This window comes from Grus americana, chromosome 3, assembly GCF_028858705.1.
Source record: "Grus americana isolate bGruAme1 chromosome 3, bGruAme1.mat, whole genome shotgun sequence".
Lineage (NCBI taxonomy): Eukaryota > Metazoa > Chordata > Aves > Gruiformes > Gruidae > Grus > Grus americana.
This window is the reverse complement of record NC_072854.1, coordinates 34,205,880-34,231,164: the sequence shown is the minus strand read 5'-3', so window position 1 is coordinate 34,231,164 and position 25,285 is coordinate 34,205,880. Positions and strand designations below refer to the sequence as shown.

At 38.4% G+C, this 25,285-nt stretch overlaps 1 protein-coding gene across 3 annotated transcripts; it reads left to right on the top strand.

Moving 5' to 3' along the window:
- Positions 1-229: 229 nt before the first annotated feature.
- On the top strand, positions 230-24,956 carry SLC17A5 (solute carrier family 17 member 5). Of its 3 annotated transcripts, none has more exons than XM_054821854.1 (11): positions 230-515; positions 4,046-4,242; positions 5,776-5,931; positions 6,439-6,526; positions 9,304-9,390; positions 10,609-10,727; positions 11,592-11,750; positions 14,209-14,341; positions 16,011-16,158; positions 21,761-21,851; positions 23,332-24,956. In XM_054821854.1, the coding sequence occupies exons 1-11, from the start codon at positions 455-457 to the stop codon at positions 23,467-23,469; spliced, it is 1,377 nt and encodes a 458-aa protein (XP_054677829.1). In that variant the 5' UTR covers positions 230-454; the 3' UTR covers positions 23,470-24,956. The 3 variants fall into 3 exon arrangements, with proteins under 3 accessions (XP_054677829.1, XP_054677827.1, XP_054677828.1); XM_054821852.1 differs by having other exon boundaries at positions 5,698-5,931; XM_054821853.1 differs by lacking the exon at positions 230-515 and adding an exon at positions 1,573-1,701 and having other exon boundaries at positions 5,698-5,931.
- Positions 24,957-25,285: the final 329 nt, after the last annotated feature.

Here is a 25,285-nt window from a genome sequence, read left to right as displayed (position 1 = left end):
CATGATTCGCCTGATGAGATTTGTCCAAAATAGGAGGAACTTTTCCCAAAACAGTCGAGACAGGCCGCACAGCAACACCCGCAATCTGGCCGTCCGCCAGTCGCAGTCAGTCAGTCAGTCAGTCAGTCAGCCCGCCCCTCACGGGAGGGAGAGAGGGAGCGGCCGCGTTCCCGCTGCAGATAGGCGGGTCGCCGCGGCTCTCTGCCCTCATCAAAGATGGCTGCCGAGGGCCGGCTGGGAGCGGTGTCACGCGGTGGCTGAGGCCGTTTCTGCTCGCTTCCGCCCGCCAGCGCCCGTCACATGACCGCCGGGGGCTGCAGCTGCAGCTGCCCGGCGCTGGCGGGGCAGAGCGGGACGGGCGGGCTGCGGCGCGAAGAGCCGCCTTCCCGTCCTGTCTGCGGTGGCGGCCGGCGGTCTGGCCCTGGGCGCGCTGCGCGGTCCGGGTGGCAGCGAGATGGAGACCGAGGAGGGAGAGGACCGCACCCCGCTGCTGAAGGAGTCCCAGCCCGGCACGGGTGAGAGGAGCGGGAGGCGGCACCGGGGGCAGCTGCCCTCGCGAGCCTGGCTCAGACGGGCTCCCGCCTCGCTGCGGACCTGCCGACCCGGGTCCGCGGAGCCCTGCGGAGCCGCCGGGGAGGCGGGCCGGATCGCGGCGCCTCCCCGGCAGCGCCGCGCCCCGAGTGCCGCGGCGTCGCGTTGCCATGGAGCCGCGGGGCCCGGGCCGAGGGCGTCCCTGCGGGGGCTGGGGGGCCGCTCCCTCGCTTGCCGTGGCCGTTGCTCGCTGGCGCGCGGCCCTCCTGTCAGGGTAACGGCCGCCCTGGATCCCGCGGCGGCGGCGCCCGTCTCCGCGGCCTCGGGGGCTTCACCTCCCGCCGTTTGATCTTGAGGTCGCGGCGGTGTCAGAGGGTGTTAAGTTAAACGCGGCCCTGCGTCCTGGCAAGGATCGGGGGGTTGTCCTCAGCATTGATGGCGGGGAACGGGCGTGCAGCCCTGTTAATTCCCGTGTAGATACCTGCCCTTGGGTTGGTGTCTCTGCACTGAAGGCAAGTGGGTAATTCCAGCTTAAATGTCAGCCCAGCTATTAACGGTTTCTGGAATCCACAGAGGTTATGGCAGAATTTCATTTTAAGACAAATTTTGAGTAAGACTAATTGCTTGTTATGGAAGTATGGAGAGGAAGAAAGGTGGAAGGCGGCACAAAGATAATTATAGGAGAAGAGGATCGTTATGGGGTCAGGGCTTAACAACAGAGCTAATGCGTTTAAGGGGTTAGCTCTGCTGTTTGGTTTCCCAGAACAGACAAGCTAGAAAGCATAAAGTAAGATTTTGAGTTTCTTCAGTATGCCATGCAAAAAAACTCTAATCGACTTGGGAAGCATATTAACTGCAGCAGGAAGGGCTGCTAACAAAATTACTTAAAAGTGCCAGAAAGAGAGAAATTTGAGTTCAAGTTGGTTGTTAAAGCAATATGTTCTTAAGTTTGCACAATGCATCATGCTCCACTTGAGGTGGTTCACCTCGCCCACAAGGAAAAATACAGCAGAAGAGCAACTTCCTTTAACTGCCGTGCAACTTGCAGCACAGACCTATTTTTTTTAACTGCAATTTAAGAATCTTGTTCAATTATAGCTCCAGTATTATAAAACATGCTTCTGAAATCAGAATTAACTATAGATGTAAGATCCAAGACTATTAATCAAGGTAAGAACTTGAATATCATGCTTAGCTGCCTTAAACTTTAGGTGAGGTGAATGTCTGTGCCATCTTGATTATGGCAGTCTCCTGAAGAGGTGGGTGGCTGAAACGCATCTGGAATCTTCTCAAATCTTCTCTTCTGTTAACCTGATCTAATATTCTCAGGTATTGCAAATCCACTTAATGGAAAGACAGGGCAGCAATAATTTAGCAGCCATTTGTTTCAGACTTGTAGATCTACATGTTTGTTAGATTTTTTTGTAATAAACTATTTACAGGTGAAAAAATCTGACATTAGTGATCTTAAGTTCTTGCACATCTGCTTCTGGAGCTTGCTTTGCAGACAAGGTATATACCAGTAAGAGGTGTCCAGAGGAAGAATAATGGATGTTCCAGTTAACCGGCATTTCCAAGGAAGGGTTACATCATCGGTGTGATATTAAGCCTTCTGTTAGTACTGTTTAACTCCAGCAAATACAGGCAGTGGAAAGGTTAAATAGCTTTACTTGTAATTATATTCATTGTTATAAATTATATGACTATACATTTTCTACATAAGGCAAATTGCTTTTTAAATAACAATAAAGGACAATGAAGCTGCTTGACTAGCTTTTGTACTGTAAGCACTTCCTGCTCTTGCTGCCCGTTGTTTTTAAAGTAAGCAATAAAATCTTGGCTGTTCTTCTTCATGCCATTTAAAAATCAGATATACCTTTTTCAAATGCTGCTGAGGCAAGACTTGCAATTACCACAGGTCTGGAAGACGTTTTCCATTTTTGTACAGTAGCCTCACTTATTACCCTTTTACTAAAGGGACATAGCAAATACAGCCTCTCTATGTCATTTTAACAGCTTGTGCAGTCATAATGAACTTCACATAAAGTTGGTCAGGGTTAGAGACTTCAAAAATAGGAAAGTTCTGCTACTTTTATGAAAAATAGAGCCTTGCAGAAAGGCTCTGTTGGTGCCCCTGTTGAAAAAAGATAAGATTGCACAGGCTCATTCCTTGTTTCAGGGAGGTTACTGGGAAGGGGAAAGTCTTTAGACAGTTTGTCCACAAGACATACTTTCTGCTTCCTATGGTGTATCAGAGAATCTAGTCAAGAGGCATACTGCAGTAGCAGATCAGGTTCCAGTTCTGTTCATTGATATACTTGTTCTATTTATAATTTGAATTCTGAATAGTCAGAGAAAGATGAGATCACTGTAGACTGATGTCATATCTGCAGGTGCTGGTCTCCAGCCGTCCTGGAGTTTCAGATGTCCAGGTTGTAAAATTTTCCGTTAGCACCATAGTTTCCTCACAAGGGGGAGGAAATCCACCCTTTAACTATTTGTAAATTCAGCAGATTCTTCAAGTAATTTCTCAACATTTCTGCTTAGTAGGTTCAGGCATCCCCAGTTCATAAAGAGTATCTGCAGAGCTGTAAACTGGGTTTTGTACAGAAACAAAATTTATTGCCACTGGTGATGGGCTGGCCAAGTTACAGCTCAACTCTGAATCTCCTGGTATTAATGAACAATCTCTGCCAAATGCTGCTGTGTGTTACTGTAGAAGGGAATCAATAACTGTGTTACAGTACAAAGTCTGATATCTGGGTTTAAACAGCTGACAGAGTCAGCTTAATGCCACAACACGGATTTTGTGTTGAATCTAAGACTTATTTTCCTTTGTCAACTTCATTGTTGTATGGTAACTGCAGAAGAGGGGCGTAGTGAGCAGCAGGGAAACCATTGTTGTTTCACAGTACTACCGCAGTGTCTGCCATCCCCCTTTCTGCTAGTTTTCTCTGTTTGGCAGCTGTTAGCAAATGCATATTCATTTATAAGCAAACTTAGAGAAGGAAAACTTGTGCTAGAAAACAGCATGGAATCTCAATGACTGTTGTTTAACAATACTTTAAGAGTCTCTGTTTTTCTTGAAGTGTTTTCACAAATATAAGACCGTTCCCACTAATCTCGGGGTTTTTTTAGTGTGAAGTTCTACTTTGAATAAATATTACTGTATTTTGGAGGGGACTTTTGAAAACCATGTTTCTAAATCCATTTCTGCAGACCACGCACCACACTTACACTGCAACCCCTACACTTGTGTGGGTAGGTACCAGTTGTGTAAACCAGAATTACATTTGTTTTGCACATCAGTAGAAAAGTGGGCTATTTTTTTTCCCCACCCTCAGCCTCTACTCCTATTGAGTATGCTCCTTATTACTAGAACAATTAGCTTGTTTTCTTGCCTATTTTTTCTTACCCTTAAATTTCTGACATTATTAGTAAAAACTGCTTGTCAGCTGTTCTTATTTTGTTAGGTTCTGTTCAAATAAAAATTTTTCATTTGCTCTCGTTTCAGTCCCTGCATGCTGCTCAGCTCGCTACAATCTAGCGCTACTGGCCTTTTTTGGGTTCTTCCTCCTATACGCGTTACGTGTGAACCTCAGCGTTGCTCTGGTGGATATGGTAGAACCCAACACAAGCTTAGCAAAGAATACGACTTCCAATGTGTGTCCAGAGCATTCCTCCACCATAAATGTTCCTCGCAACACAACGGTGAGGTCTCAAACATATTGTCCTGTAATATGGCATGTAAAAGTGTTTTTAATAGAAATCTGTGATTGATGATTCATGCTTGGGTGGCAAAAGAACAGGCTGCTTTTTACCGGATGGTCTTTTCAGTGGTTTCTTTAAAGCTATTCTGAAAAATAATAGCCCTAAATGACTGGCTAATTTAGAAGTGCTGTGCTCAGTGTCAGGGTTTTTTATGTACATCCTTTCTGCGCTATTCCTTACAAATTGGCTAATCTGACCTCGTAGACCTACTATGACTCACTGTTTTATATGCCAGTGATCAATTGTTGCTGTTACATCTGCGTCAGAGCTCACATCACTGTCCATATTTGCCTGTTCTTTGTACAGTCTCACTGGCATGAAATTTCATTACAAATTAATATGTAATATTTTTCTCCTCACGTCTTTAATCCTTCCCACGTTATGAGTCTTGTCTTTATATCCTTTATCTCTGACTTCCCTTCCAGTAATCTTTAAACTCACATTTCTTAACTTAATAGAACTGTTGGACATGAGAAAATGCTTTAAAAACAAACAAAAAAACCCACTCCAAAACAGCCAACTCTGTGAATTTGGACTTACATAGATCTCATTTTATAATTGAAGTTTATTACCGAGTGCTCTTGCCATCTTCTTGTCTTCATTTCGTTTGCTTGTTTAGAGGTCATTTATTATTTATCACAAGCAAATTATAACTGCAAACTTTATGGGAAGAAGATATCGCTTCTGTGAAAGGTATGCTGCTCATTTAGATGCTCATAAATTGGGCTTTTGGAAGTGTTCCCAAACTTCAAAATCACTTTATTGGGCAATAGTTTATGTCTTCTTGCTGACTTCCTTTATAGCTTCAGGCTCCTTATCTTGATCATCTTTGCTTTTATTACTTTGTCCACTAAACTCATCTTCCCTCTGCTGTGCTTATCCCGTTCTTCCACCTATGCTTGTGAGTCCTGTCCTTGGCTGCTCTCTTTCTTATATTAAATATAAGCATCTGCATCTCCTTGTTTGCTTTTCTGTCCATAAGTTTTCTGCAAGAAAAGCCATTTTCTATAGCATGACAAAATGTCAACACTGTGATACAGAAGTGACATTCACACTCATGCAGACTACGTAGTCGGTGCCTGTGCCATCTACTCCAAGTTGCTTAGAACTCAGAAAGGAGTAACTACCCAAGCACTTATATTTCACGTTGTAATGATTTTCATACTTGGGCTAGATATATCTGAACAGACTGTAAACTACCTGAATTAGTTTTCAACACAACTTTGATTGCAGTATAGATGCGTGTAGAGGAAGGAGACCCTAGGGAGAAGGCCATCAAAGATATGTAATTTTGGTGTAAAGGACAAAATGAGGAGTCAAAGTTATACAAAATATGGTCAGAGAAACTGCTATTTTGAACTTACTGCACTTCGGTGGGTTTTTTTCTCATTTTAGGGGCAAAAGTATTCTTGGGACGCTGATACTCAGGGATGGATCCTTGGTTCTTTTTTCTATGGCTATATCATTACTCAGATTCCAGGAGGATATCTTGCAAGCAAAATTGGAGGGAAGCTGTTACTGGGGGTTGGCGTCTTTGGTACCTCTGTATTCACCTTGCTTACTCCCTTAGCCGCAAATTTGGGAGTTGGCTACCTCATAGCAGTCAGAGCCTTGGAAGGACTGGGAGAGGTAATCCTTTTTCTTTATGTAACTTTAAAATGTATCTGAGTAATTTATTAATAAATTGTAGTGATTATACCCTGTGGGTCTTGGTATGCTGGAGTAGTATATGTACTGTTTTGTTTCGAGTAGCTTAGTTTTATATTTAATGGAATATTTAAAAAGTTTGCCCTGTATTTTAGCCTAACCTTGTCGAATAAGAAAAAGGTTTTATTTGTAAGGACACCTGAGACAAAACTAGAATTATCCTTCTTCATTTGTCAGAAACCAGGAGCTCAGAACACTATTGTTTGTATTCTTGCAGCTTTTCAAGTATATTCAGAATCAAAAGCAGGAGAAATTAATCCTGCCTACTTACTTGGATGCCTTGCATGCTTTAAAAAAAGTGGTTTCTGTCTAAACAAGAAACTAATAGATTGTAGTACTGCTTTTCAATGAAATATGCTTTGAAACATGCAAAGTTGAAGGGAGTTCTAAAATTGTTGCATTTCAACAGAATGAAATGTTGTTTTCTAGGGTGTTACCTTCCCAGCTATGCATTCAATGTGGTCTTCTTGGGCTCCTCCACTGGAACGCAGCAAGCTCCTTAGTATTTCATATGCAGGTGAGAAATTCCCACGCTGATAACAGGATTATACATTTTTACAGAAGTAACAGGGAGGATTGACTTAAATCAAAGGGATTTATATTATAAATTTTAATCGGCATTTAATCTGGAAAGCATAACACTGAATTAAATCTTGCTTTGCATTCATTATCTTCATTTATTCATGGCTCTTACAACCCTGAGAAAGGGTATTGATCTGCAACTAAGTATAAAATTCAGACTAACTTTGGTATTAAGTGGTGCAAAGAGTTACTGTGAAGCTGATTAATAGAAGATGCTGTAAATAAAGGAGATTTAGTTTTAGGAACAAAAAAGCTGAGACAGAATAATCACAGGACAGAGGTATTTGGTTGTGGTTTTTTTTCTTTTAAAGTGTTTTTGGGGGAACTCAAGGAAGAAATTGGTCAAGGTCCTAGATATTGCTGCAAGAACTACTTGTTAGTCCAATACTCCCTGACTAGATTCTTTTAGATATTCTACATGTGGAAGGTGTAATGTTTGATATCAGATTTACTTATTTGAAGATATTTGATGTGACACAGTATTTTTGATTTAGCAGAGTGACACAATATATACTGAACACACAGTACGAATATAAGTTAACACTTAGCAAAATATGGCAATTGCAATACACATTTGCATTACTGGTCTCTAACGTGCAAACTGTCATGATGCTGGGAATCCCCAGTTGCCAGGAAGGAATACATGGGTTGAGGGCAGCTCAAGTCTGTTGTTCTCTTAGAAATTCTGTTGTTAATTGTTTAGTTTTTATACTTTATTTTGGGCTAAGCCACGTATTCACTCCCCTCATGCTGGTCTGGCTAACTCAGGGAGGCAATCATACTTTTAATGAACTCTGGGAGAAACATTTACGCCACTAGCTGATCCACTCATCTGTTGATATAGTCAGCTGATCCACTCAACTGGCATAGCTGTTTATCTAAAACAAAGGCAACCCTCTGCTCCCCTTTGTGTTGAGATAAAGTCAGCTTTCTTTGCAACAGCTGTGGTCAGTCACACCCTATATTATTGCCTGAGCTTCATGGACTTGTTGCTCTTGCCCATCCCTTCATCTGTTTTAGGGGTTTATTGGTCAGTCACATTGCTTGGTGCAGTATTTGTGGGGCAGGTAAAAAAATGTAGCTTTCTAAATTTACTAGTCAAAATTGATGTTATTTCTTTGAGGATGACACATTTTTCATTCACTTAATGAAGCAATGGTTTGTTTTACTCACTCTTCTCAGTATTCTGTTACAGCTTGCTTATTCAACCTGGGCTTCATCAAGAAGACAGGGCTATACCATGAAAATGCGGCTACAGTTTCTCAAGCAGCTAAGCCAGTCTAGTGTCTCACTTGTGCCAACAGGACTGAAGCCTTAATACTTTTTTCCTCACATTTCCTCACTTCCCTCCTAGCCAAGTGTCTCATTCAGTGCTATTATAAGCACTTATCAAACCCTTCCATGAGACACTTTAACCCACCTACTGCAGCAGAAAGCTTTTTCTCTTTTTTTGTATCTGTTTTCTGCTGTATTAGTGAATTAAATCTGCTTTAAAAGAAGTCTTCGTGTGAGAGCCAGCACACAGGTTAAGCAGAGAGCACAGAGTTGGGATTGAACTTAACGATTGGGAGCTTTTAAATCGTTATTTTGTATCTTGTGAAACTATATGCTAGTGCACTAATGAGAAGAGGCTGTGGCCTTGAACTGCCAATTGTCAGCAGTCATGGATGGATAAGGCATCTTGTGTAAACTTAGCAGAGTGTTTCCTTTTTCCCACATTTTCATGGTTGGCAGTCATGTGGGCTGTGGTTTATTTAATCACGATCATGTTGATTTTTCTGAGAGAACATATGATTGAGGTTATATGTAGTTATTTTGTTTTATATGTTGCAATAAGTGTGTGGTTTTGTTTTTCGTGGTTGAAGCTTTCTGCCTCAAATAAAAATTATTGTTTCCATGAAGACGGAATCTAGGCAGCCAGCATATCAACATAATGTAATGCTTTCTGTGTTGAGATTAGGTTTGTAGAAGTGTTTGTATAACTAACGCTGGGAGACAAGGTCTGCTATTTATCACCAGTAGAGTTCTAAGTATGTAAATAATAGGGGTTGAGTTTCTGGTTTAGATTGGGGTGGATGGACCTGCCATCCTTTGCAAAATATATATTGAATTATAAGCTCAAGAATAGTTCTTTCCTGCTTTTGGCTTGTATCTAAACTGAGATCTGCTCATCTTTCCCTTCTTCCTACACCCTGTTGAATTCAGGGACCATGGGATTTGAATGTGCTGGTTATATGGATGCCTTCTGGCTCTTGTTTCTAGCATTCCTGTTTCTGTGGAGCTAGTAAGAGTTATCAGAAATGCAAATTGATTATATCAAGTCAGAATATTTCTGCCCTCCCAAGTCCTTAATTGTACTGTGGTCTCTTGTTTTGCAGCAATGCTAGTTGACTAATTTGCATTGTTTTGGATACACTAGAGCCATCACTTTACTGGAGATTAATCTGCCAAGAATACCTGTCTTTTATTGCATTTTGCTTGTAATTTTGGATGCTTAGGGCTTTGTGACTCTGTTTACTTGGAGCTGCCAAAGCAGCTTATTGTGCCCATGTTCCTTTAAGGTGAAATGGCAACCCTCTAGTGGTGGTGACAAATCTTTTCTGCACAATTTATTACAGAAAAATAGAATAACTGTGAAATGCCGCTTAGTTTAAGGGGTCTATAGGAGATGTAATTATTGGGTTTCCACTTTGTTTTGCTTTGTTCTGGTAGGTGCACAGCTGGGAACTGTTGTCTCTCTGCCACTATCTGGTTTAATTTGCTACTATATGAACTGGGTTTACGTGTTTTACATATTTGGTAAGTGTGTTTTTTAAATTATTTAAAGTACAATCCATATTGGTTTTGAACAGTATGGTATATCATGAAACTTATTTTAAGTTTTAAAAACATGTTTGACATGTAGGGTTGCTATTTTATTCTTCCTGGGAAATTAGAGATATTTAAAGCTAAGTAAATTCCTGTGTGTGGCTCCGTAAGTCTTGCTTCCAATGAGCAGAGCTGTCTTTGAGTCGAACAAAAGCTGGTACAAGTCAAATGCTCTTAACTCTACCACCACTTGGAAACAACAGACTGAAATTTCTTACTTGAAGTGTGAAATTGAGTTAATAACTTTAATCCCCAGAACGAACTTCTACTCTGAATGAAAGAACACGTGAAAAGTTACTGCTGCTTTAAATGGAAACTGTGTGGAAAATCTCTCTAGCAGTCACAGGAACCTTGAAGGAATGTCCAAAATGCAAGGCCATGAGTTATGTTTTAGAACCTCAAACACAGAAAATATTTTCTAATAGCGTGTCATAAATCTAACTGATGCTTTTTATAGGTCTATTTCCATGTCTGAGCAGTTTCATATTCTGCATGGGCAATGGAGGATCGGACTAAAAGCCAAGGGTTACGCTTTCCTCCAATTTCTGTATGAATAAAAGGGTTCAAAACAAAGAACTGGACAAAATTAAATAAGTTACAATATTATAGTTATATAAAAGTACAGTTGATTTGGACTGACTATTGAAAAGTTACCTTTTTCAAATGACTATTCTGGGGTTTGGCTTAAAAAAGAAAAGGAAGATTGGTACATCAGTTAAGCTGTATGTAGTGATATTCTGTTTATGTGCACAAAGTATTTTTTGTGATTTAACTTAATGTGAATTTTTATTTCCTCTGGGTGAGCCGTATCTTTTGTGACTGTTCCATGTGACTGATAAAAATACATGTGTACGCAACTTTCTTGCTGCATGAGGCACTTCCAAGAGGAAGGAAAATAAAAAAAGAAAAAACCCACAAAAAACCTCTTTCCAGCTTAGTCCTTTTTATTGTCTATTACCTCTAAATGTGCATTGTTAAGCCACTTTGGGGAACTACTGTTTGTAAGCAGACAGAAAAATAATGTTCATTAAAATTATATTAGAGTATTTGTAAAAAACTTCTAAGTAAATCATCTGAGAGTGTTACTCTCTTAATAGAATTGCTTATGGTTTTATTTCTATCTTTTTACCCATCTTTTCCCAACAATAGGTGCGCTTGGCGTATTATGGTTCTTCTTCTGGATGTGGTTGGTTAGTGACACACCAGAAACTCACAAGAGCATTTCACATGCTGAAAGAGAATACATACTCTCTTCTCTAAAAGATCAGGTACAGCACTTACTTAAGTAAGAATATAAACCATAAGTATTGTCATTAGCATTGTGCTCTGTTGATGACTAGAAAAACATCCTTAGTCTGAGGTAGAGGCAGAATTTGTCAAACAAAAAATTAAAAGTACAGTGCAGTTGTATAAATGAGAAACAAATGGTAATCAAACAAAGCATTTATAATAATGCCTTTTGTCACAGATGCTATTGTGGTGCTTTTTAAATAAAAAGCTCAAGTCTATCACTTTTCTTTAAACTAGATCCAGACCTGTATAATGTCTTTAAACTTTGCAATACAACATTGTACAACTTTTTTTTCAATGTGTCTTCTAGACTAAGAAAGCGATTACTGTTTGCAGAGAAAACTTTTTGAAAATGCTAATGACCCAGTTCCCAAAGTGTGCATAAAAGTTTATTCCTGTGACTGGGGATATGTATTTACAACCTGTGAAGCTGGCTGAGAGACCAAAGTTAATATCTAGGATTGAGTAGGAAAGATTCAGCTACATAAACATGTGAGGGGTGACTTTAATCATTTATAGTAAAAGCAGGAGGCAACAAACCTCAACAAGGGAAGGCATACTTTTTGAAAATCTGATTACAAAGCATATTAGTAGTTGCTTTACTTTGCAATAGTAAACAACAGAACAGTAACATACATTAGTATGCCTTCAGTGAGAACTGAACACAGTAATGCATTCATTGCTGATGACTTGATTCTGCTGACTGAGACTCCTTTTGTGCCCTTCAGAATCAATGATCAGCATAGATTTTGGTAGGATCAAACCACTGTATTTAAGAAATGTTCATGTTGATGTCCTGATCACTCTTTCTCTTCCCTTTTTTTCTGCCTCCTGCTTGCTAGCTTTCTACACAGAAATCTGTTCCCTGGAGACCTATACTGGAGTCCCTTCCACTCTGGGCTATCGTTGTGGCACACTTCTCTTATAATTGGACTTTCTATACACTTCTTACACTCTTGCCCACATACATGAAGGAGATCCTGCGGTTTGATGCACAGGAGGTGAGATAAAAATATAGTCACTTTCTTCTGAATTAAGGAAATAACAGAGATCTTCCTTGCTGTTTAGAATGGAGGAACCTGTTTAAGAACCTTGGAATGTAAATGCATAGCTGGGAAATGGTAATATAAATCTCTACAATTAAGCAGATACATCAAAAATGTTACCTGCCTTGTAATTTCTACTTTTTTTCAGGATTTATTTGACATTTAGCTTCATGCTAGCTTTCGAGCTCATTTTTCCAGTTGAAGATGCATGTTACCCTTTTTTAACTGTTCTGATTTAAAACAATAACTATAAAAATATTTTTCTCTGTTATATGGTTTGTATGATTGCTTCACATTTTATAGCTTGTTTTATGGCTTCTGAAATACTATCTACTTCTTATTTGCTCACTCATAAAAGAGAACATTTCCAGTTAAAAAAGAAAGATAAAACTAAGGCCAAGTGGCATTTTTGAAAGTATTTTAAGAGGGGGGGAAGCTTCTGTCTGATTGGATCCCTTTCTAAATGGTTGTTTTCTTTCCTTTCCTCAATGAGCAGCAGAGGTAAAATATCTTTTTTTAGTAAGGTAAATAGGGTGAAAGAAAACCATAGACTTAAAGTCCAGATATAGTGCTTTTCAAGGAAATTTTTAAAAATGAGATTATTAGGAAAAAATTATGGGGGCAGGGGGCTGGAACATTCTTATTTATAGCAATTTCTTGACTGTGCTGGTCTGTCTTTAATGGGAAAGTTCAGTGATAGCATAGTTTACCTGGAGAAGCTGGTATAGCTCAGGTAAAAAGATGTTCAGAAATTTCAAGAAGTTTAGCATAGTCTTTTCCTGGTTTATCACATGAGACTGGTTTAGAGCGAACTCAAGATGCACACCATGCAAGAAAGAGGTGATGTCAGCAATCATGGGAGGAAAAGATGGGGAATCTCAGCACTAGAAGAAAAGGTTGCAGTAGGGTAAGCTGCAGAATGTCTGAAAAAAAAAAAAAAATAGCTGAAGTTGCTGGTTAGGTTTCTTATTATGCCTCTTTAGGGAATACCTGCATAAACATCCACAAAAGTAATTTACTACCACAGCCCTCGATTGCATGTGTTTTGTAAAACCCCATTGCATTAAATGCTAGCAGGTTCTGCTGTGAAGTGGTTTCCTGTGTCTCTGGGTTATGTTTCTTCATTTAGGAGTGACTTAGAGTACTTACTGTTGTGAACAGTAAAAAAAAAAAAAAAAAAAAAAAAAAAAAGGAAAGGCTTGCATAATAGTGTTGGACTAACTTTGTTGCCACATATTTAGATGGAAATTGCATTACTTTTTAAAATAATATACAGTTGCTACTGTATAGTCCACCACTTCCCATTCTATAATAAAGGAATTGTTTAAAAATAATGCTGTGTCTTTGAGCAGTGCTTCAAAAGAAATTGGGGATTTTTTTATTACTGAGACTATCTTCCATTTTTCAAAATTTTACTTACTGCTTTTGAAAGCTGAGCATTGAAACCCAAAAGGCAGCATGTTTGAGTACTGATAGAGTGGGTTCAGGTGGGGATGTGTTTCTGGTCTCATTTAATAATAAATTTCGCTTCTTTTTTAACAAACATACATTTTATAATAGTGTATAAATATTAGAGTATTTTTATCCAATAACTATCCAAATACCTCTTCTTAGCCACAGATTAGGTCAAGTTATAGCTTTGTTATCAGTAATAACCGTAATTGTATAGAAAGACTGTAAACTTATGCAGCTTAGTAGTACCTTTTGTTTCCCCTCATCACAAAAACACACAGAATCAGACAGAAGTTGCTAACCAGCTGTTGTTTAAAGTAATGGGAGTTAACAGGTGACTTCAGTGTAAGTTATGTCAGGTCCTGAACAATGGCTTTGCTTTGGGATCACAGGCTGTCCAGCCTGGATCTAATGAAAGTTCTAGTTCTGTATGTTGTCTCTGATTACAGCCAGCATCACATGTTTCAGCAGATAGATAATGGGATAACGTAATGTTGAAGAGTTATAGCAGTACAAAACCCTGAGATTCCATCTACATTTCAAAATTCTGAATAATATTTACAGCTTCCACTTTAGTAACTCACTCTATAGCCTGTCCTACTTGAAATTGGTGGTTTTGGAAATTTGCGTGATCGTGTTAATTTCCACAAGTTATCTTCATGTCTAGTTTTCTTTTTCCTGAACCCAGCTGTTGATTTAAACCTTTGAGTTTTTGGTCTGGCTGCATTGGTAGTTACGGATTAAGTCATGCAATAGAGAATTCACACATTGATAACTTTAAAATGCTTTGCTTTTTCTATCCCTAGATTTCTATCTTATGGTAATACAACAATAGTTATGTGGATGGATGGTTTTGACACTTCTGGTTCAGTCTCTGTTAATTCTCCACAATAAGTGATTTTTCAAAGTATAGAATTGTGTCCTTTTAGTGTTTTAACTGTCTTTTTCTTTATCTTAACAGAATGGGTTTTTGTCTGCCCTACCTTATTTTGGCTGCTGGTTATGTATAATTCTGTCTGGGCAAATTGCTGATTATTTACGGGAAAAACAGAACTTGTCCACTGTTTGTGTTCGCAAATGTTTTACCCTAATAGGTAGGTGCAAATATCATCTCTGTTTTGAACATGTCATAGTATCAATCTGGGAAAAATGAAGAGTTTGGGAGGGTAGTGTGACATTCTGCTGGAAGATTAGGCAGGATTGTGTATGGCTTGAGAGAAGCGGCTTTATTTGTACATTCATTTTTCAAGAGTAAATCCTGTCTTTTTACATAAAAAACTAGGCCCATTGGATAAGAGAATGATAAGAGATGACATAAACAAAGCTTTTGGCAAAGATACATCATTCTTGCAAGCAAACTGATCAAATAAATGGTCAGGTAGAATCACCATTAAAGTGGTGATAATTGCTTGACAGAATGATACCTTGTGAATGGCTTTCTCAAACTGAGATGGGATGTTCTGCATGAGCCTATTCCCTGCCCTGTGTTGTTCAGTTTTGTTGACTTAAGTAACTGAATAGGAGTACACTTGCAAAATTTACAGTTGCCAGCAGGGTAGGAAGGCCAAATAGAATCCAAAATAGTATTGACTAATTGGGAAGAGAGATGATCTAAAATCACCGAGAGATCAGTAAGATCAGGTTTTTAATGAATACAGGCAAAAGGCTGTGTTTAGGAAGGAGAAGTTGAAAACTGATTAAAAGAGGGAGCAGGGGAAAGAAAAGGGGGAAAAAAAAAGATTAGGCACAGGATCCACACAAGTTGCACCCTGTTTGATGTGTGCCTATCCTTGCCGCCTTCTCAATTCTGCTGATTCAATTGCTTTCTTTAAAGCAGCTTTTATAATAAACTCTCAAGCATTTTTTATATTTTGAGCTTAAACCATTTTAAGCTTACTGCAGGGCCTCACACCCAAGTATGTACAACTGAGGGGGAAACATTCCATTGTGTTAGTAAAAGCAGGACTCTTGATTGGCTTCAACAAAACCAGGTACTTGGAGCTGTTTTCAAAGATCATGATGGGGTCATGCAAATGGCCAACTCTGGTACTGGGAAATGGATACCAAAGTTAACTGCAGACAGGAAGCAGCATGCACTCCTAGCTCACGATAGCGGCAAAGCTGTTTCCAGTACCTGATGTGGCATCTCGAAAGCTAGCCTAGGCGCTCTAAATTGTACAGCAGGCTCCAGTATAGATATACCAGACATTCAGATCTTATAAGTGTGAAATAAAACTCATCCTAGAAGGTGTCTGCAGGAGAAATATACATATACGTGCGTGTAGATATACATATGTATGTATGTATTTGTATGAACCCTTCCAGCTCTACTTTATTATGATCTGCAGAAGTCAGTGTTTGCTCCTGAAACTTGGAGAGTTAAATGGGGATAACTTCTTTGCAGTGCACTGTTCACCTACCAGTGTCAGTGTGACTTCTATTATTTTTATAACAATAAATAAAATTAATTTCTGAAGTCACTTTCAATATATGTTGATTTTTGTTAATTTTTTTATCTAGCTGAAGTTTGTTCTTTGCAGCTAGAGTAGGATTTTTCTGGTCTGGCTACTGTTTCCTGAGGCAGCAACAGGTTTGTAACCCATCTGCTCTTCCTTGCAGGCCTGCTGTAATGCATGTAGTGCAGTACTAGATTCTGTACACTAGGTGGTGGTGGAAGTTGTGTAGAAAATGTATACACAGCTTAGAGCCTCTTAATGTCTCCCATGTTCAAAGTCCATTGATTCTAAGATTTGTGTCTTAAAGGAATGATTGGACCTGCGGTGTTCTTAGTAGCAGCTGGATTCATAGGCTGCAACTATGCACTGGCTGTTGCATTCGTGACCATATCAACAACACTAGGAGGATTTTGTACATCTGGCTACAGCATCAACCATCTGGACATAGCACCTTCGTAAGTATTGGCTGAGGCTGTTGTTAGTGCACGTGATACATTTATGACCACTTGGGGTTTTTTTATATTCCTGGGGTGCCTGGGAAATCCAGCTATGGACCATGTGCTATACAGACCTGGAATGTAAACATTGACAGTGACTCAGGTTTACAGTTTTAAGCACTGTATTTGCAAAAAGTGCAAGTTTGGCAGAGGATATGACATGAAAACCAGTTTAGAATAATTCCATTTTTGATCCTGCAGTAATAAATGATGTAATTCCTGTAACTATATTTACTAGATTTTTGTCCTATTTGATTCATGATCCTAATAAGACAGTGGTTTTGGAACAGCACAATACAATTAAGTGTTTTACTCTTTTAAACTTTTCCATCAGAGCTATCAATGTTTAGCATGAACATTACCATATTTAAGCACTGTTATACAGGCAAATTATTTGTATTTGAAAAACATTCTGTACACTGGTATCAAAATCTTGTTATGAGTAGGGTGACCTGTTATCAGTAGGTGATGAGTCAGATATGTACAATTGCTCTTAAATGACTGACTATTAAGAATGGAAAGTTAGACTTCAGGCTGCAATTTTTCCAATGTGTTACAAATTCAGAATGTGACAGATCTATCTGTTTCCAGAACAGCATGGATGTACATGTAATCTTTCGATGGTTCACATAAGCATTCTTTGTCCTGGTAAAAGTCAAGTACTTTGTTTTGTCATTCATTTACAGTAGCACTTAGATATGAGCGGGGTCAAATGACTTGATGACCAAAGAAGAGAGTGTTTCTGAACTAATGTGTAAAATGAAGAGTTAAGTGTAAATGAAGAGTGGAAAAACATTTGTAGAAACATTACCTAGAAAAAAATTCTTAAGGTCTGGGAGACCTCGGCTCCAAATTGAAGATGGTATCCAGGCTTTGGCAGTTGGAAGGATGGTGATCATTTCCACAATAATGGACAAGTTTTGAATTAACAGATGGATATGAAATAGTGGGAGCTCAATTAATCTTGGCAGGTGAGATTAGGTAGCAAGCAAGAGGGAAGGGGTCAGTGGCCAGCTATAAACAGCGTGTACTATGAATTGAATACGAAAGTAAGAAGAATAGCTTCTGTGATGCACTTTTTTTTAAATCAAGTAGAATTACTGATTTAGAAGATGTAGTTAAAGTAGTGCATCTGGGGTATTATGAGGCCATGATACAACTTCCATTTCAAGCTTAGCTTTGCAGAACTGCAACAGTTTCCTAAAAATTTAAAACGTAGGCTAGGAGTTGGAGTTATTTATTTTAGTCTCTGATTTTAAAAATACAAAACATAAGCATTAATGTAAGAAGACATTACTACTGTAAGTAACTTAATGGCATAACTTGCATATCTGTGCAGTTTTGTTTTGCCTCCTTTTCTCTGTGCATCACTAATTAATCTTTGTGTCATTGTTGTAATATTCCTCTGCACAGGACCTTTTCTTCACTCAATGCACAGGATGGATCCTGCAGGATGTATCCTGCTCTAGAAATGACTGAGTGTTGTATAGAAAGGGAGACTGGCATTCATTCTTAAACCCTCTACCTTGTAGCTGTAGTAGTTGAAGAGCACATAATGGCTGAGGCAGGACATTACAGGAGAAAATAAGGGTCATGTTTAAGGTAGCTGAACATTGCTCTTGAGAATACAGTCCTTTCAGTGCTCTGTCACAGAATTTGCATGTGGGAAAGTCAGTTGGATCACTCTAGTGCGATCATTTGTGAGGACCATGTTCAAACCCTCTGGCTTTAGGAATCTGGACTCTTAAAAATTCTTTAGTTCTGAAGAGTGATAGGGACTTCTTGAGGCTGGTTCAGACTACCATAATACATAAAGGGAGTCTGCAGCAGCTGGAGTCCAAACTTAAACATCTCAGCTGAGAAGCTAATGTTGGATCTAGTGAGATTAATTGATTAATCTAGCTGATTTATTGCTTGTTTTCAATGTGTCTTCAAACTATTAAGTTCTGATTTGCAAAATGGTATTACTCGGAGCGTGGACAGAAGTCAGTGGAGTTGTGCTTTGAGTATATGAACAATATTGTTAAATACTCTTAAAATGAGATTCTGAAGATCTCAAATCAAGCATCCAGTACGCACATACATTCTTGGCCTATGTTTTCATTTCCTATCTATAGGATGGGTTTCACATTGTCATCTCCATCTCTCAAGAGTGTTGTGAAAATAAGGAAGTATTGTGTAGAGTTCTACTGGAAAGTTGGGGATTATTAAAATTATACTTGCAACAGCTGAATGGTATGCAGAAAGTAAGGCTTGGGTCCATGTATTGAGCAAGTGAAGTGAAACAAAATATTAAACAGTCCTCATTAAGTGGTACAATTCATCCTGTCCATGGAGTGCAACACAGCTGTCACAGGAAAAAGGAAAACACACAACTGCAGTGTATTGCCTCTGAGAGACATACGCACAAGGAACATCTGTATGCAGGTGACGGCTGAGGTTTCCAGAATTAGAATGTTGTGTGTGTTTTCTAATTTGAAAGATATTTCACTTTTGAATTTCTAACGTGTTTATTTCAAGGATGAATTTGTATATGACAGTATACAGAGTATTTTAGGTGTTGAAAAGAGCTACAAGAAAAAAATCATGCAGCATGATGCTGATACATGTCAGCAGGCATAATTAGATTCATCACATGAACTGCTGCTGATCTCTCTGACCAAATCCCACTCTATTCTTCCTACCCTCGACACAGTCCTGCTTTTATTCCCTTTGCATTTAAACCATACGAGTTCTTCTAGCCCTTTTTTTTCCTCTCAGATAGGCTGAAGGGAGCATACTGATTATGAGTGCAGGAGAGGCAGGTGTCTTGCTGGTAGTTCAGGAACTTTGGCCTGGCATTGCCTCTAGAGACGAATGGCTGCATATGTGGGAAAAATTTCCTGGATGGGAACATGGTCAGGGGGCATGCTGTTTTATTGAAATCAGTGATTCTCTATTCAGCACATGCATGCTTTAATTCAGGGTAAATCTGTCCAAATGGAGACAGAGAAGGAAAAGGGCATGTCCTTGTAAGAAAGGTCACAGAAAAAAAAATTTCTTCAAATACAGAAATACAAAACCATCTAAGACGAGAGGAAAAAGAAGCTTTCCCCCCTCACCACTTAACTTTTTGCAACTGTCTGAACTTTGTTGGATGAAATGGCCGAGGCAGACATTCACAATTTCAAGGAAATGCTTGACATAATTGTAGAAATCTGAAAATGAGGTCTGCATAAAATTGTGAAGGAGACGTCTGTTAAGAGTTTACCCAGAGCTCATTTTTTTTAATTTACTGCAAGATATTAGAATAACCAGAAATTATTCAAAGCAGTTTCAAAATGCACTTAAATGCCTATTTTAATTGGTTAAAAGTATGCTGACTAGAATAGCAAAGGGTCTCTTGTTGCTACTAAAACTTGCATTATACCAAAGAAATTATTATATTCACAGGAAAAAGTGAATGAAAATACTGATACTGAAGGAAAAGCAATATTTGCTAGGTGTTTTTGGTTTCTAACTTGTATTTATTATGCCATCAGTGTATTGAACTGAGGGGTTGGTGACAGGAGGAAGACAAGATTGTTCTTGTGGGGAAAATGTATTCTATTCTAGCTCTTTAAATCTACATCAATATGTTGCCATGATTTCAATTTTTAGTATTGCTGCTACCATGAGCCCTCATAATATTCCTGTTCTGTTATACACTAAACACTTCACATATCTGTGTTTTTTACTCTTAGTTTTATTACTTAACCGCTCTGCAAGTCGATTTGTATTTGATTATCCCCACTAAGCCATAAGAACCTGACCAACAGCTTACTATTAGTCTTGCTCTACAGACATGTTGCTTTTTGCTTTCCCATTTCACATAAGAGTCTCCGCTGTGCTGAAGGAGTGGCATAGCAGTTATCTGCATCAAACAGCGAGCGTTATCGAGAATGCAACCTATGTCAGAAACACTGGGCATAACCAGAGGCATTTAGCCAGCAATTGATTGCCAAAGATCTTCGGCAACCAGGGAAACTATTAAACTATGTTTAGTTTTGAAAGTGTGTGTTAGCTGTATTGTAGTGCTTAAACATGTTGAAGACAAAATGTATTTGGTTCTAGTTAAAGGCTTTAAATGGAGTTTTGCTATGTGTGCTTATCTGCCTAAGGGAAACTTTTACACTTTCACATTCAGTTTCTTAAAGGCCTATTAATTCTTAAACACTTTCTGAGATAAGACTACATGCTGCATTTAAAAGAAATAAGGATCACTTTAATTAAGGCATTGGACCTCAGTCTAAAATACATTGCCATGCTTTAAACTGATAAGTAGTGTTGACTTTCAAGAAAAAATCAACTAGTAGGCTAGATAATTGATTCTCTTTTTCAGGAAAAAAACCCATGTTTCTCTAATATCACTGAACTGGATACACACATCACAACTTTTTGTAACAATGCTGTATGGTTGTATTCTCTGTTTTGGTAAATACAGTGTCAAAGCTATGAATCTCTCTTTAGAGATGAAATTATATTTCTGTTATGTTCAAATCAATGAGGACATAATTTCACTCTGCAAAACAGCCTAAAATGATCACTGGGAGATAACTCCTTTCTCCTGTGTTAAACAGCAACTATTAGTATTTTGTATGATTCTTCAGCCAGCAAATCCACCTTGAAAATCTGAACCTCAGGGATCTGTGCTCTGATGGTTGGAAGGTCGAGCTCAGGTGTAGAATGCCTGGCTCTTATTTCTCTTCAGTCTCTCTCACAAGTCTGCACTTGTAGTACGGTTTCAAACATGATCTTTTGGTATTGCAGCACTCCTGTGAGAGAGAGCTTTAATTGCCTAGAGATGAGGTGCTGAGACTCAGGCATTAAGCAAGTTGCCAGCTTTTTCCAGCAAGTTTTTTATGGTTGCTGGTGCATATGCATGCACATGTGTGTGATAGAGCAACATGTTCATGGAACAGGAAGCCTCAGAATGGAGCTGCAGGAATGGCAACCAGCAAAACTGGTTAAGTCAGACCCATTTCCTGTTGGCCTTGACCCACAGAAAGCTGAAGGGAAGGACTGCCACAGTGCTCTGAACTCAGGTCTTTGGAACATATACTCTGTAGTGTAAGTGGGGGTATCCATCTGTACCAGTGATTATTGCTGCCTTGGCAGATACTTTTTATCAATGATACCTGAAACAACTCTTACTGTTGCCAAGACAGCACTCTGTCATACTCCTTGTTGTCTTTCTGCTTTGAGGCATGCAATGTTTCTTTCCTAACTTCTCCAGTGGATCCGTTCCAGACAGTTTGGTTGTGGCTTAGCAAAGGAGATGTGGGTTTGGATTATGGATCCTGAGCAAAGCTGTGAGTAATTTAAGTTAAATTCCATTACTAGCCGCTGGAAGAGAGACATATATTTGAAGTTGTCAGTGAGTTGTTACTAGAATAAAGGCAAGCCATTCCCACTGGAATATTTGTGTTTTAATTTGTCTGTGTGATAAAGATGAGGCCCATGTGATCAGGTTAGGCAAAATTGTTTCCATGACTGATAAGCAGGATAAGTTAATAAACAGCGTTAATAATTTCTCTTGCAGGTATGCTGGAATTCTCCTTGGGATCACAAATTCTTTTGCTACTATCCCAGGAATGGTGGGGCCGGTTATTGCCAAGAACCTCACTCATAATGTAAGTCTGCTTACTACTTTTTCAATTGTTACATTTGTATCTCCATTGAATGGAAATTCTGTCTTCTCAAGTCTGCAGTCATTAAATGAAATCTGGGTTATATATGTAAGTCATACTGTTCCGCTGCTGCGAATGACTTAATAAAGGTAAAATTGAAGACCTGTGTAGGACTTCAAAATTTTAGTGACTCACCCCTTATATTCTCTTGGAATAAATAGAATATGTTTTTATCACAGTAAAACTCTGTTAAAATGCCAACTAGATGAGACAGCTGTGGTATTATTTTAGCAAATTAAGACAAGTTCTTGTTTTTTTAAAATCAGTCTCTCATGTGAGGTGTTGAGTTGTAAGGTCAGCATTTGTCAGATGAGTGAGAAACTAGATTCAAATGTGTGGCTTTTATAATTCATCCCTTTGTACGTACATTATGGGATTAGGACATTCTAAGATGTGTTAGTTTCACAAGATACCTAACTTTAACTGTGTTAGATTTGACTTCCAAGAATGTAGAAAAAGGGAGTAAGGAGTTGTTTGAATTTTTTTTTTTTAATCAACTGTATGAATTATTCTAAAATTTTTTAAGAAAGGAAGATGGGAGAAGTAAGTTTATTGATACAGTTGAATTTTTGGAGTTAGTGATCACTCCATGATTTCCTTAAAAAATAATATGAAAATATTCATTAATGCGTGAATCCAAACAAATTAGTTCTTCCAGACATCTTTTTTTTTGGTTGGTTTGAGGTTTTCTCCCCCATATTAATGCACTGTTCTGATTTTATTCTGCTTTTGTAGTAAGATTGTTTACAGGTTTGTACAGTAGTCAGCTGGAAATTAAAAAAAAAAATTAAAAAAGGAAAAAAAACCCCTTAAGACTTCTACAGATATGACTTCTTTATTTAAAAAGAAAAGAAGAAAAAAAAACCAAAACGCAAACAAACCACAGTTCGTTGCTACCCATGTCTTAAGGCCTTTCTTAAATACCAGAGTTTAGAGGATTCCTCTTGAAATCTGAGTAAAGATGGCTACCTTGTTTGGGCTAAAAAGCTTACAATTCTGGAATATTCACGTAGTAGTCATTAAGAATAGCTTACTGCGTAGTGCAGAGCACTTCAGCTCTTGGATCACCTGACCTGAAAGCAAGGTAGTGTTTCCTCTTACAGTAACGTTCTCTGTGAGTTGGTGTAGCCTTCATGCAAGTGTGAATTTTGATGTGAAGGTTCTGCATCTCAGATGATAAACTTGTTCAGATAATCTAAGGCAATTCTGATAGCACTATCTGTGTAAACTGTATTATTAAAATGAAGTTGACTATGCTGATGATTTGATCTTTTATGTTTATAATGCTTTTATGTTGCTATGAAATCATGCTGAATAGCATAAACATTTAAATAGGCAAGGCCTGGTTTTAAAATTACTTTTTCTCAAATGTGGAGCTGCAAATTGACTGCATCCTTTTTTTTTTCTTTCCCCCTTTTGACAGAATACTGTGGGAGAATGGCAGACTGTTTTCTATATTGCTGCTTCTATTAATCTATTTGGAGCAATTTTCTTTGCATTATTTGCAAGTGGAGAAGTTCAGGACTGGGCAGTCAGTGGATACCACTTGCATAGAAACTGAAGGAGATGTTGAAATACCAAAGCTGTGCTGAATCCCAATATGCTAGAATTACGTGACCGGAAAAGTGCCTTCCCTACTGATGCCTAGGAGTCTTCAAAGCTTTTCAGTTAAACTATTTTATCTGTATATCTTTTGTACTGAAAATCATTTGACAGCATATGTGTGCTATTTCCTAACAAGAAACTACTTGGATTAAATATAATAGTTTCATGCTAGGACTTGATATCAGATATATGATCAGAGACAACATTTTAAATCAGTGTGCTAGGCTCCAATTCTTTCCAGTTTTTTATTAATATTTTCTGAATTAATATGTAGGCAGATGTTTGTTGATACTGAAATGAGAGGAAAAAGCAAAATGATAATGTAAGACTGTAAGGAGGAATGGCATGCAAAGAATCATACCCGAAAAAGTGTTTTGATTTCCATTATGAGATTGATAGGGTTTTTGCTGTTTAAAAATCTAGAACAGCTCTAGTTTTCTATGATCTTTTATAATGCTTTTTTTTGTCAGTGTTTTAATTGATGCCTAAGAAATGCACACATGATTTTATTCTATTTTACGCACAAGTTTTCAATATATAAACATTCCCTGTTTCATGAATACAGCTTCACAATTGATACAGAGCAATGAGGAAGTAAAATATACCATTGTGACTGACAGAATAAGCCACGTGTTACTGTTCTCTGTGCTGCACATTTTTTAAATAGGCCTTAATTTTATTCATATGTGCAAAGAAGCAGCAAGTGCAACTCTGTGGTTTAAATCTAGGCAGTGTGCAAGAGTGAACTAGAAATAGAATATCTGCATCCTTATCTTGAAATAACTTCCAGTTTGGCAGTTTATTTTTGTCCCTTTAAATGAATGCAGTGGAATTCTTTCCTCTTGCATGTAGACATCTTAGTTTGTCTGTGTAAATGCTACAAAATAAGGCCAGTATAGGGAATAATGAGGAAAATCAATTCTCTTCTCTAACAGCTTTGTTTGTTAGCCAGATAAAAGTAGAGTAAAAAAAGAACTATTGCAATAATCTATACTGTTAGTCTATCAACATAGAATTTGATATTCGAGCATCCTTTGCACAACATGCAAGTAAATGCCACGCAGTAGAATTAAATGAAGTCTATGAAAACAGTGGCCTTGGTAGGAACAGATGACTGAATAATCTTGTAGTCACAAAGCAAGGGAAAATTCCTGTGCCAAAGATTCCTGGATTGGATCAGTTAGGTAAAAAAGAAAAATCACTGGGCTCTGGGTTTTTCATTTACCACCAATCCAAAAGAAAAGCCCAGTACTAAAGCTGCTCCAGTGGAGCCTACCTTCCTTCATTTCTAGGAAATGACATCTGCCTCTTCTTTTTACCTTTAAGAGCCATTTTGTTTTGACCTTCCTTGAAGCGTCATGTTTCTGATGGTGGAACTGTGCTTAAATCTTGTGTTTGTGTCTGTAGCATTTCCACAATAAACAGTGTGAAGTTCAGATTAAATTAGTAGTTGTTCAGTGGGAGTATGTTAAAGCTATATTGTGTCTTCAGTGTTTCCACAATAAATGGCATGAGTATTTACATGTGTATCTGTTGTTGAAAATGACTATTAGAACACCATTCTCAAAGTATGCTGAACAAGACTGGTGACTGGATTAAGGGATGGTTAATATTTTCCTGGAAAATTACCTGCTTCAGAAGTTTCTTGTCTAGCTTTACAGGTGAGTTCTATCTTCCACCTGACACTGTATTAAAAGGAATAATTTCACTTTGTGTTCACAGAAATTTGTGTTCTTTCAGTAGCCTTGGTTAAAAAGGAGGGGAAAAAATTA